The sequence below is a fragment of the Trichosurus vulpecula genome, chromosome 3 (genome assembly GCF_011100635.1).
Source record: "Trichosurus vulpecula isolate mTriVul1 chromosome 3, mTriVul1.pri, whole genome shotgun sequence".
Classification (NCBI taxonomy): Eukaryota; Metazoa; Chordata; class Mammalia; order Diprotodontia; family Phalangeridae; genus Trichosurus; species Trichosurus vulpecula.
This window is the reverse complement of record NC_050575.1, coordinates 304243698-304257872: the sequence shown is the minus strand read 5'-3', so window position 1 is coordinate 304257872 and position 14175 is coordinate 304243698. Positions and strand designations below refer to the sequence as shown.

The 14175-nt window shown below is 40.9% G+C and overlaps 1 protein-coding gene across 4 annotated transcripts in view; it reads left to right on the top strand.

Annotated features, from left to right (window-relative positions):
- Positions 1–14175, top strand: part of IDO2 (indoleamine 2,3-dioxygenase 2) — a 73248-nt gene that overhangs the window by 17063 nt on the left and 42010 nt on the right. For all 4 annotated transcript variants that reach the window (XM_036752910.1, XM_036752909.1, XM_036752908.1 and 1 more), the window contains 3 exons: positions 4363–4482; positions 7889–8007; positions 13876–13890. In XM_036752910.1, coding sequence (XP_036608805.1) covers positions 4363–4482; positions 7889–8007; positions 13876–13890 — 254 coding nt within the window. The remainder of the gene's footprint in view (positions 1–4362; positions 4483–7888; positions 8008–13875; positions 13891–14175) is intronic.

Sequence of the window (14175 nt, the reverse complement as noted above, 5' to 3'; positions counted from 1 at the left end):
CTATGAAATGTCACTAAGTCACCAAAAGTTCACGGCTGACTGGGAATATCCAGGTGGACTCCATCACGTGTCTTGTTAGACAAGATTAACGTAAGGGAGTATATATTTGACTATGTCTAGGGTACATGTGAGACTCAGTGTGTCATCTGGAAATCAATCTATAATTGGGCATAGCTGCTTACTGAGAAAGAAGCAGAGATAACTTTGGGGCACGCTGCTCTTTAGCTAGAGAGAGGCTGCTTGGGAAAGAATATGTTTTGAGAACTAGTTGTTTTGGTAAGGCATGCTGTCCTTGAACTGGAGAGAGGCTGTCTGGGCCAATGCTTTGAAGCTAGGGAGATATGTGATTTTAGAGCTGGAGTTCAGGCACAGGCACCCAGGCAGAGGCTAAGGGGAAATGTGATGTTAGAATTAGGGTCCAAGCACAAGCACCCCATTAATGCCATCAGCAGAAATAGGGAAGCTGGAAGGAGGAGCAATTTTGAGAGAGCAGGTAAAAGTTAATTTTGTAGATGTTGACTTTGACATGGCTATGGAACATCCTGGTGGAAATATCCAGAATATAGTTAGTAGTATTAGACAGAGTTCAGGAGGGAGATTAAGGTAGAGATATATAGCTATAGGACTCATCATCATAGAGGTAATTATTGAGCCTATGGGAACAGATAGGATTATAAAGGGAAAAAATAAAGATAGAGGGGAGAAGAAGTAGCTGTTGTTGTTCAGTAAGATAGAGGGGAGAAGAAGTAGCTGTTGTTCAGTTATTTCTGACTCTTTGTGACTCCATTTGGGGTTTTCTTGGCAGATATACTGGAGTGGTTTGCCTTTTCATTCTCTAGCTCATTTTACAAATGAGGAAACTGAGACAAACAGAGTTAAGTGACTTGTCTAGGGTAACACAGCTAGTAAGCATTTGAGCTGAATTTGAACTTAGGTCTTTATGATTCCAGGCCCAGCCCTCTATCCACTATACCACTTAGTTGCCCAAGAGGGTAACTAGGTGGTTTTTATTAGCTGGGCTAAACCAGCTTGATAGTGACCGACAAAACTGACGGACTCAAACCTGTTGGTGAGTTAGGGAGATGTTTGTGTGGGTAGATGAGAACAGTTTGTTCCAACAGCCATGGAAGTAGCTGAAGCAGGTGCTGTGGAGTGCTTAGAGCTTGGCCAGTTATTGGAGATGTCAAGGTCATCTACAGCATCCTGGGTCATTACTGGTCATCTTCACTCATCCTGCCACTGGACTTTGATGACTCTGGAAGAGAGAGTGAGGCTGACAACTTTGTACCTCACTTAAATTCAATTCACACACAAGTCAAGACATCAACCCATGATGCCATTGGTCTTCACCAAAAACAAAGGACAAACAACGACAGCATGACTGTGTGTTGGGGGAAGCTAAGGAGAGAACAGTTAGACAATGGTGGAGTCTATTTGATCTTCCTCAGGAAATTCTGTCATGGGGGAGAGGATTCTGGGAAGATGGCAGAATAGGTCAGAAAATTCCAAGCTCTCAAGATTTTCCCCCACAAAAGTGTTAAAATAGCACGTTAGGGTGAACGAAGTGGGGTGGAGACAAAGAAGAATAGGGGCACAACCAAGATCTTCCAGGGACAGTCTGAGAAGATCTGAAGAAGAACCCCAGGACTGAGTTTAGTCACTGTGAGGAGTAAACACCTCCAGGTTAGGTTTTAACAACAAGCGGAAAGCCCTGGGGTTGGTTGGTTTGAGAGGCTGCCTCAGCCCCAGCCGCTGGAACATTTTACCGCCAGGATAGTGAGAGGAGTTACGTTTGAGCTCAGGAAGATTGCGGGAACCTCTCCTGAAGAAGAACGCCAGACCCAGCTATGTCGTGAAGAGCAGTGGGGGCAAGAAGGAACCAGCACACTCCTGGTGAGTGCAGAAGCAGCTGGGCAGAAGGCCCCTGGCTGTGGGCACTTACAGGAAGTTGGAGTTTTGGCTTTGGTTCCAGGCTAGAGGAAACTGAAGATCTGGGGCAAGAGGCACCATTTCCCATACCCCAGGGCTAGAGGTGATCATGAAAATCAAGTTATTACCACAAAAAAATATGCATAGGCAAAGGAGAAAGAATCCAACCATAGAAGCCTATTACAGGGATTAGAGATGACTGGGGTTTGTCTTCAGAGGAGGACATCGAAGTAAAGAAATACCCAAAGAGCAACGTTAAATCGTCACTTGCTCAAAAAAGAATTTATAGAAGATCTTAAAAAAGGCTCTAAAAATCAAATGACACAGATGGAGGAAAAAACTAAAAGATAAAAATAATCTAAGAAAAACAAGAATGTTATGAAAGGAAAGTCAACCAATTAGAAAAGGAGATCCAGAATCTCAAGGAGGAAAATGATACCTTGAAAATTAGAATTGGGCAAAGTGAAGCCACTGAAATTATAAGTGATCAAGAAATACTTAAACAAAACATGAATAATGAAAAAAAATAGAAGAGAGTGAAACATCTTATAAGAAAAACAACAGATTTGGAGAATAGATCAAGAATAGAAAACATAAAAATAATCAGAGTAACTGAAAGCTATGATCAAAAAAAAAAAAGAATCTTGATACAATAAACAAGAAATAATTAAAGAAAAATCATCTTGAAGCATTAGAACAAGACAGGGAAGTAGAAGTAGAAAAAATCCATCTAACACCACTTAAAAGAGATCCTATGAGAAAAACTCATAGGAATATCACAGTCAATTCCAAAATCCCCAGATCAAGGATAAAATATTAAAAGCATCAAGATTAAAACAATTCAAATATGATGGTGCCACAATTAGAATTACACAAGACCTAGCAGCAGAGATATTAAAGGACCGCAGGTCTTGGAACACAATATATCAAAGAACAAAAGACTTGGGGCTCCAGCCAAAAATATCATACCCTTCAAATTTCAGTATTATCTTGAATGGAAAAAAAAATGGACATTTGACAAACTTCCCCCAGACTTTCAAGACTTTGTTAAAAAAAATCCTCAATAGAAGATTCGACATACAAGAACTAAGAGACACGTAAGGTACATACCAAAGACTGACTATAAAGGATTTACAAGAACAGACTGCTTACCTTTTATATAACATAAAATGTAAAATGTATGTCTAACATTCTTATTAATAATTGTTGAGCTTATAAGAAAAAGTGGGATAAACCTGACTATGATATGAATTTTAAAAGTAAAACCATTTAGAAACAGCTAAAAAGAGTAACTATTTTATACAAGAGAGGTGCAAGAAGAAGAAAGGATACAGAGGATTTAGACGGGGGAGGAGGGCTGGTAGTTCTGGTAACCTACTTTCATTGGGAATGGGTTTAAGACGGAACAATACATATGTGTTTAGAAGAGTATAAAAGTCTTCTAAATTTAGAAGAAATAAAATAGTAGGGGTTTAGTGAGCGGGGAGAGGACAAGGGAAGGATTAGGACAAGGGAGGAATTTTTAGAGGGGAGAATGAAGGAATAGGTAAAGGGAGTTTAGATTAATGGGAATGGGGGGATAGAAAAAGGATCCTTAGAGGGGGGAAGGCAATTAATAGGAAGGCAGTCTAGCAGGTAGAAGTAAAGTAGAGGAGGCAGGAAGGATAGGAAACAAAAGATATGTACAAACATAAAAAACAAAGATCAGGAGTAGATTATGTTTGGGAAAGTATATGTCTATATACACAGGTATATATGTATGTGTATGTATATATCTCTATGTGTGTATATATATCAAGAAATATCTAAATTATATTGTAGCCTTCTGGGGGGTGGGGGAAGGGGAGAAAGAACAAAGTTAAAAAGTGCACAGCAGAGAACAAAAGAAAACACAAGGAAGCAAAGAAAAGATGGACAATTCTCAACACAAGGTGTACTATTTATCATACAGGCTTTCTTGAAATGAAAATTTATTGTTACATATTTTGAATCCTCTCCTATGTTCTGCTATGCACATGACATGCTTTTTTCTTTCTTACTTTATATTTAAGTTTCAATATTTAAGTTTATGATATGTTTTTATCTCTTTTTTCTATTTTTGTATTTGTGTTCTGGTAAAATAAAATTTAATTAAAAAAAGAAATTTTGTCATCACCTGCCTATTCTGCCTGTACTATCTGGGGCTACCCCAGGTTGTAGGATCAGGGAGTAGGGGATGGAGCAGGTGAACACAATATTTTTCAGTTTCTCAGCAGCAAGCCAGACCTTTTCTTTTCTCCCTTCCTGTCCCACATTCCTTTCTCTTCCTCTACTCTTTCCCCTCTTGCCATTTTCCATCTCTGCTTTTATCAACACCACCCAAACCCTACTTCATTCTTTCCTCCCTTTCCTTTTCCTGGTCCCTCTCCCAACTCGAGAATTTCTCTTGGACAGATGCCCTTACTAAGCTGTCACCTCCTGAAAGGTCATCGAGAGCAATACTTGGCCCACTTGCTGCTTAGCTTCATCACAATGGGATACATCTGGCAGGAAGGAGAAAATAACATTCCTAAGGTAAGACGTATGAAGCTTGGACTCTCTTCCTGAAGCTGACCATTGATGGGCCTTAAGCCCTCGAGGGAGATTCCATGCCACTGTTATTCTCTTTCTAAGTTTCCAATAGCGATGCTACCATCAGCCAAGGGAGACTCTCTGCTTTTTGTGTGTTTTCTTGGGGATGCTTGGAGAGGGAGTGGGAAGAATGAGATGGTCAGGGTTCCAAGTACCGCTTATTGGAGTTATGAAATCAGGCTCATTCATCCTATTTTTTGGCCTTCGGAAGTAAGAATGATTCAAAGCAACCCCCAAGAATTATTAAGAGCATGCTTTCTTCAAAGCATTTTAACTTGTATCATCTCATGTGATCCTCAAAATCCCATTTGGAAGGTAGGGCTTATATGATCTCCATTCACAGACGAGGCAGCTGATATCTCAAGAGATTAAATGACTTGACCAAGGTCACATAATTAGTAACTGTTATTAGAATCCAGACCTCATGAATCTTAGTCTAGTGGTCTTACCAGTACAATTAACATAGCATACAGAGTCAATAATGATGATGGCGACGATGATAACTAGCATTGATAATGCTTTAAGGCTTGCAAATCAAAGGCATTAACTCATTTTAATCCTCACAATAACACTGGAAGGTATTATTATCTTCATTTTATAGATGAGGAAACTGAGGCAGACAGAAGTTAAGTGACTTGCCTGGGGTTGCAAAACAAGTAAGTGTCTGAGGCCAGACTCGGACTCAGGTCTTCTTGACTCCAGGTTCACCTCTCTAGCTTCCTGCCTGCCCTTACCATCCTCCTAATTAGACAATATGCTCCTTGGTTGTGCCTGTATTCAATCTATCCTTCATCTAACCAGAAAAATAATCTTCTTAAGGACATATTTGACCGTGTTATGCCTGCTCAGAAATATTCGGTTGTTCCCTCCCTATTGCTTCTTGTATAACATATAATTATATTCCCCAGCCTGACAGTCTAGTCCTTCCACAATCACCTTTCCCATCTGATATTTTATCACTTCCTCGCCTATGTTTTATGTTCTAGCCAAATTGGACAAACTTTCTCCTAAACTCAATATTCCATCTCTCACCTCCAAGTATTTGCACAAGTTATTTCCCATATACTTGAACTATCAGTATACCTCCTTATAGAATTTTAATTTTACTTCAAACCTTATCTCAGAGACCACCTCCTCCATGAAGACTTCTTTAATCCTCTTAGTTGTTAGTGACATATTCCTCCTCAAATTACCTTGTATTTACTATCTCTCTACACATGGTATATCCTCCCAGTAGAAGACACATCTTTCTGGGGCAGGATTGGAACATTTTTTTGTCTTTATATCCATAGAACCTAGCATCGTACCTTGTATATGGCAGGTACAGAATAAGTGTCTTCTGAATCAAATTGAAATAGGATCAAGGATCAAGAATTCTATCTTTGACAGTAGCAGTGAGGGACATGTTAGAAGGAAACATGGTTGTCTTCCATCAATTGATTTCAAACACATTGTCTCCCATAATGCCCATGTTCAAAACCCTGTTAACATCACTGGCGATTCTTCCCTCTCCCTTGCCAACCAGTGACCAAGCCTATTCTATACCCTCTATATTTTCTATGGTCTTCTCTCTCTTTTACTCTAGTAGAGCCCTGAATACCACATGACTGAGCTGTGACAATATGTTTCCATCCCTTCTGCTCCCCATTCTTTCACTGGTAAGGATTTCCTTAATCACAGATCCAGTCATCAAACTTCTCTGGTCGAAACCCTTCACACTGGTCCCCAATCGCCCACAGGGCAAAATACAAATTCATCACCCATGCATTCAAGGCCTCCCACTGCTTGTTCAACCCAGCCTTTACAGCCTTTTCTCCCTTTCAACATCCTGTTTTGTGATGGTACATTGGGTAGAGTGTAGAAGTTGGAGTCAGGAGACCAGAAATTCAAATCCTGCTTCCAATACTTCCTAGTTCTATGACCCTGGACAAGTCACTTGACCTCTTTCTGCCTCAGTTGTCTCATCTGTAAAATGGGAATTATAACACCTGTCTCACAGGGTTGCCATGAGGATCAAATGAGATAACAGGTAAGTGCATTGCAAACCTTGGAGAGCCACATAAATGCTGCTTATTATCATTACAGTCCAGCTAAGCCCCATTCTTTATAAATGCCTCATGTTTTCATGCCTTTGTGCCTTGTTAGTGCTGTTTTCTATGCCCTAGTTCTATGCCCCAGCCTCCACAAAGCCTTCTTTGATTCCCCCAAGTGAGCAATGTCCCTTCTCCCTTTGAACTTCAGGTCTTCTTACTTCCCTACTGATTTGATCGTTACCTTAATTCCATGATCTGTGTACTGTTAGGTTGTCAACAACTCGAGAGTAGATACTCCCTCCGCCCTTCCTTTGTATCCCCAGTGCTTGGAACAGTGCCTGGCACATAGAAGGTCGTTAATAAATCCTAATTGTCTGACTGCATACCTCACATCTTCCTCCTAGACTATAAATGTTATTTGAACCTTTTGAAAACAACAGATACAAAGCTGTAGCCCTTTACTAAGCAGCCTTTGCCACTTATAGGATGTTGCATGAATATCTTCCCTTCATTTTAAAGTAGTACAGAGAGTCAGAATATTGACTTAGCTCTGACACTTGCTAACTAGACATGACCTTGATCAAATCAAGAATCCTAGAATGACTGAAGTTCAGAGTAAGAAAAGACCTTAGCATCGGCTAGTCAAACACACACCTGGAAAAGGGTTGTGACTACAGAGTATAACTAAAGATCACCCACCCTCTTCCTAAGCATTCTCAATGAGGGCAAACCCTTTCAGTCTACCAATTGTGTGTGTAAAGTGCTTTGCTAGGCGGTAGGAGGGATGCAGACCTTAGATAAGCCATGGCCATTGATATTAAAGAGATCACAATGAGATGGGAATGTTAGCAGGAAGAGTGATGGATTGAAGGTGGGAGAGTGTGAAGGTAGAATGAAATATAAGAAAGTTATCACAATATCAAGCAGCCTGAACTAGTATGGTGTGTGTGTGTGTGTGTGTGTGTGTGTGTGTGTGTGTGTATGTGTGAGAGAGAGAGACAGAGAGAGAGAGAGAGAGAGACATAGAGAGAGAGAGAGAGAGAAAGAGAGACACAGAGAGACACAGAGATGGAGACACAGAGAGACAGAGAGAGGTGGGAGATAATTGTTTCCATGTATCTAGCTGAAATAGCTTCCTTTCACATTCTTTCTACCTCTTGTTCCCAATTATGCCCTTTAGGACCTGGCAGGGGCAGGGGTGGGGGGGGGTAGATTTAATTCTAAGCTAGATTGCCCCCAGCTGCCACTGGGGGGCCCTACGATAAGGTCCCACAGGGTTTCCAGACTATACATCTGCCTGTGTCTGTGTCTAACAGGTTCTGCCGAGAAACTTGGCCCTTCCCTTTGTGGAAGTCTCTCGAACCTTGGGTCTGCCCCCCATCCTGGTGCACTCAGATTTAGTCCTGACAAACTGGAAGAAAAAGGATCCAAATGGGTAAGTCTGGTAGCAAATACCCCTCAGATGGAAAGAAATGAAATCCATTTAGAGATGAGAATTTGTGGATATAAATCCTTGTAGAACATTGACCTACTCAGCAGAGAAGGTACCTAGGGAATGATCTGGATGCCTGGTGATGTGGGTTTGAGAGAGAGAGAGAGAGAGAGAGAGAGAGAGAGAGAGAGAGAGAGAGAGAGAGAAGAAAGAACTTTAGTAGAAACAAAGAGAAAAAAGATTATGAGCCTTCAGGTACTCGATGAACATATGTGTGATTTTATGGACTCAAAGATTGGCAGAAGATCTTCATGTTCTTTGTTCTTGACAATCTTGGCATAAGGTACTGTCCTGGGGGTATGATAAGTTCATTTCATTCCCCCCAAAATACTTGTTGCTAGATAATTTCTTGACCCAGATGTATGGACAAAATTCCCTGGGCCCTCTCAGCCACCTTCATTCATGATGTTCCTTATACCCATATTTGTATAGTTGATATTTGGAGTGACAAGTCCGGAAGCCAATCTCCCAGCCCTTGTACTGATCCTAGAAAACAAGATCCTAGATTAATTGGTTCTTCTCTCCATCCTTTTCTCTCCACTTGCATTCTGCTCCCCTTATCCTTGTGATCCAGATTGGTCATTTGCTCAGTCCTGGATCTCTCCATAACCCATATTCCCTTTGTCTTCACCTTCCTTCATACACTTTGGAACCTCATTCTTAGTAAAGTTCCCTTCCTTGGAGATCTTTTCATCTCATGCTCAGAAGATTTCCCTCTGGTATGCATAGAAACCAGACATTCTCTAGAAGACAACATTTCCTCCATCGCCATCTCAAGTGTGGGTTATTCCTTTTATGTACTGTATAGCCCTGGGCCAGGAAGGACTTGGTCTACTGCTTACTCCCTAACACCACCTCCAGACCTTCTTTCTACTACCATCAAATGAGATAATATTTGTAAAGTTCTTAGCACAGTGCCTGGTTTATAGTAAGCATTTAAATGCTTGTTTCCTTTCCAAACCCCTTTCCTCCAGTACGCTGCAACTTCTCTGTTGGGTTTCTTCCATCTCTCTAGATTATCCTTGTTCCTATAATCTTTAGGTCACTCTTTTCTCCTTTCCATGGAGTTCAATATATGACTTGCAGGCTTTCTCTCTACTCCTACCCCTACCTTGATGCCTGTAGGCTTCAATATACATGACCATATAGATATTCTGTCCTCCAAGTTTATCTAACTCAACTCTTAAGAATAGTATTTTCTCTCTCCCTTTGCTACTCACAGATTGGCTATACCTTAAATCTCATTGGGCAAGTAAGCAAGGAGGGAAGCCAGCCCTTATTCAGTGTCTTAGTATATGTCAGGTGAAAGCTGAAGCCTGGAAAAGACCTTAACTTAAAAAGGCCAAGATTACCCCACTGCATCCCCACCACCAGTCATCCTGATGTATACCTTGCCACTGGACTCTGATGACTTTGAAGGAAAGAGGGAGGCTGATGACTTTGCACAGTTCTGTCTCATTCAAGTCCAATTCACTTGCAAGGTCAAGACATCACCATCCTGATATCATTGGTTCTCTGAGAATGAAGGACAAACAACAACAATATACCAGGCATTGTGGCAGGCCTTGGGGATTCAGAGACAAAAGTGAAAAGATCCCCTTTCCTTAGTGCATATAATGAAGCTCATGAAGCAGTTGCAAGATTTGAATTTATACTCCATGTTTCCATTTGGCTGGAACCAATCATATTTTACAGAATTATTACTTCAAATGATGCAAATTCAAATACACGGGGCTACTTCCTGTGATTCATTGCTTGCATTAATCATGATGACCTATCCGTACATATCAAACACCTTAAACAGGGAGATGCAAACCACACATAGTTGGGAAGAAGAGACGACATTAACAGATGCAGGGACCTGGAAAGGCCTCATGGAGAAGGAAGTACTTGAGCTCAATTTTGAAGGAAACCCTGTATTCTGGGAGCTGAAGAGGGGGGTTGCCGTAACTATAGCTCCTCCATGGGCTTGTGGTCTCAGAGTCCCCCTTCTGATCCCAATCCTGTCCTTTTGTCTCTCTCTGTGTTTCACTCCTCCTAAACCTATTCTTTGTCCATGCTGTGGCCTCCAGTACCTCCAACCCTCTCTCTTCTCCCAGCTCAGTACACTATTCTGGCCTTACTTTCCTTTCTTCTATCATGACCCTTTGTTTTCTAGTTAAATGGTGTACTGTACACCTTTTAAGCTCTTGCTTCCTAGTCCTACTGCCAATTCTTCTTGCCCCCAGTCTCTGCCCTGTCCCTTTTAAGGCAAGATGGGATAGAGAGATGACCTTAGGGTTGGGAAGACCTGAGTTTGAATCCCCTTTCATATATACATACATACATACATATATATATATATATATATATATATATATATATATATATATATATATATACACACACACACACACATATACATACATACATATGTGTATATGTATATGTATATGTATACTGGCTGTATGACCCTGGGCAGGTCATTTTACTTCTCAAGCCCTCACATAGCTTCCCAAGAGTATAAGATGCAGATGATAGGTAGGGTAGGGTAGATGATAAGCTACATTGGCAGAGGGAGTTTCATCACCAGGAGTTCCCTAAATAAATGAAATCACAGGTTGAGCCTCACAAAATAACACACTCACATGACTCTCACCAATTGAGGGTATTGGTGGAGTTGATCTAGCTCTAGATTTCTAGAGAAGGTAATTGGTAGATTGAGAATGATTGACTTAAGTCAGTGGAATCAATGCCCAAGAGAATGATAAAATTCATTTAGGGAACTGATCCATTTCTCTAGACTTTAAATTCAGAACCTAGAGACGCTAGGGGCAAGGCTAAGACAGCTAGGTGCTTTTTGCAAATTTGCATTTTGAAGTGAACTAGTATAGCTCAAACTTTGATCACCACCTAGTGGCTTTCACAAATATGGCACCCTGAAGCAACTTTTCAGGGGATAGCTAGGTGGTACAGAGGAGACAGCACCAGGTCTGGAGTCAAGAAGATCTCAGTTTAAAAGTGACCTAGCTGTGTGACCCTGGGCAAGTCACCTAATCCTTATTTGCCTCAGTTCCTTATTTCTAAAATGGTGACATGCTGGAGAAGGAAATAGCAAACCCCTCCAGTATCTTTGCCAAAAACATCTCATGGACAAGTCGAAGAGGTCATGAAGAGTCAGACATGACAATGAATGAACAAGCAACTTTCAAGGCACCCCTCTAATATAAGCAATATTGTCTTTTTGGAACCCAAGAAATTTCATATGTGCACTAAGTATTACAATAAATTCAGGATTACCTTCCTCTCCCTCTCTAACTCAACTTTCTCCTCCCTACCTCTGTCTTTCTGCTTCTTTGTCTCTTTGTCTCTGTTTCTCTCTCTGTTTCTTTGTCTCTGTCTTTGCCTCTCTCTCTCTGTCTCAGTCTCTGTCTCTCTTTTTGTCTCTCTCTCTCTCTGTCTCTGTCTCTTTCTTTTCTTTCTCTCCCTCCTTCTCATCTCTCACAAACACATACACGCCCTCAATCTGTTTCTTCATCAACAGCTTCCTGCTGGATGTCTCTACCTGGTATTCCACTGGCATGCTAAACTCCAAATATCCAAACTGGAGCTGGACATCTTTCCCTCTAAACCCAGCTCTTGTCCAAATTTCCCTGTTTCTAGTGAGGGCACTGCTAACCTCCATTGTCAGGTCCTGTTGATTCTACCTTCATACTATTCATCCCTTTCCCCCCTTCTTTTCCCCAACCAGGAGATCATTACTCTTGTTCAAATTTACTCACATTTAAATCCTCATTGGCCTCCATGTTCTGAGTCTTTCCCTTATTCAATTCATCCTCCATGTAACATCCAGAATAAATCCTCTTAAGGCTCAAGTCTGACCATTATTTCTCTACTCAAAAGCTTTCAATGGTGCCTTATTGATTCAAGGGTAAAGCACAAACTCTTCATGGTATTTCAGATTTCCCACAATCTGCCTCCATCCTACCTTTTCAGTCTAATTTTGTTTATTCTGCATTCCAGCCGTACTGGACTACTAGCTGATTTAGAATTCAATTTGATGCTATATTCACATAGGAAACATCTTTGGTTCCATGAGGGAAATGTTGCTTGTACTAGAAGGGATTATTTCATGGCTGCTGCAGGATGCCATATTAATGCTAGCCACCAGGCGGCAATCAAAGCTTGAGCTATGTTCTTGAAATTCAAACAATTTGCAAAAACCACTTCTGTCTAAGCCTTGTCCCCAGAATCCTTCATTTAAAAGACTAGGGGAAAGCATTTCCATGAAAAAAATCCTGAAAACTTGCTTGCTCATCCATTTGAGTCAAGCATGTTCAGTAACTCCTCAGCTGCCCACACCTTGTGTTTATTTTGGTGACAATTAACTTCAGGTCATGGATCTTGCCTATAAAAGCCTTTAACAGGTTGACTTTGGAAGTGCCTTGAGGTGTCTACCAGGAGATTGACTCCATGTATCTTTTTGAAAAGAAGGAGATACATGCTGTTAACTCTTGACCTCATATGCAGTGCTCGAATACACATACTGATGCTACCAGGTTCCTACTCACCCACTCTGCCCCAGCTATAGAGAACACACCCTTGACCTTGCCATCACCTGCAGATGTTTCACTTCCATGTTCATAAACTCTAATATAACTTTATCTGATCATAATATTTTATCATTACATCTTTATGCCTTACAACACATAACCCTACTCTGCATACCCATGATAATCTCCATTCTTTCTACCTGCTCCACTCTTCAATTCCTTCTTACACCATCCTTCCTACACTGGCTATATTCTTTTCCCTTCCTTATCTTAACTCCTTGGGGAACCAACTCAATTCACATTATCCTCAACTCTTCAATCCTATGGCCCTTGTCTTATTGCTGACTGGCCAAACCCCAACTTTGGATTATTCCTATAATCTTCCTCCTTCACTTCTATCCATATACTGTCCTATGGAACTGGAAGAAATTGAAAAATTTTGTTGATTAGGTCTGCTACAAATTGCTAGTTCTGCTAGATCTCCCTAATAGATTTTCTATCCCACTGTCTATAATGACTTTTCTAAACCTATTCATGTCTTCTCAAAACTCCAATGACACCCTTTCCCCTCACTCATCTCTGCTGAAGACCTTCCCTCATATCTTTCACAGAAAGGAATTGAGAGAGGCCATTTGCCGTGAGCTCTGTCTTCCTTCTTTCTCATCTCACTTACTTCACTGAGACATCTTACTAACACTATCTTTTCCTTCACTGTTCATCCTTTGTTTTCAAAGAGGACCAGTGAGATCATGGGGTGATGGCTGGACATGCTTGTAGATTGGATTTAAGTGAGACAGAGTTGCAGATGAAAAGATGCCCTTTCTCCTTGACAAGGCCAACCTCTTTATGTGCACATTTGATCCCATTTCCTCCTGTTTGCTCGAGATTACCTCCACTATGATCCTCTCTATCTCTGTCTCTCGATTTCTGCCTCTCTTTATTTTTTGTCTGTCTCTATCTCAATCTGCTTTTTTTCTCAATTTGTCTCTGTCTCTCTCTCTCTCTTTCTCTGTCTGTCTGTCTGTCTGCCTCTGTCCCTGTCTCTCTGTCTCTCTCTCTCCCACTTACCTTTTGCAGAGGCTCTTTCTCCAGCTCTCTGAATCTAGGCGCTAGCCAAACCCTGTAAAATAGAAGCATTATATACGTGTGTGTGTGTGAGAGAGGGAGGGGGTATATTTGATTACTGCATTCAGCAGGTGCTTAATATATGTTTCTTAAATTGAATTCCTCATATTTTGCTTCCTTATATCTTTTTGGCCAATACCTGAAACTTGAATAGACCACTGGAAATCAGGTAATTACCGTACTCTACATTTCTGTTTCTATGTCCTACTTAACATTTTACAAAGCACTTTCTCATTAATAAGGTTCTTTGATCCTCATGATGACTAGGTGTCATTATCCCTGTATTACAGATGAGGAAACTGAGACAGAGGAATAACTTTTAGCAATAAGGGGGTGACAGTCATACCATATTTTACCCTAATGTATTGTATTTGGATCTGGATGCCCCAGTTTAGCAAGGATACTGACAAGCTTGAAAATGACCAGAGGTGGGTAACCAGAAGGGTGTCTTTGA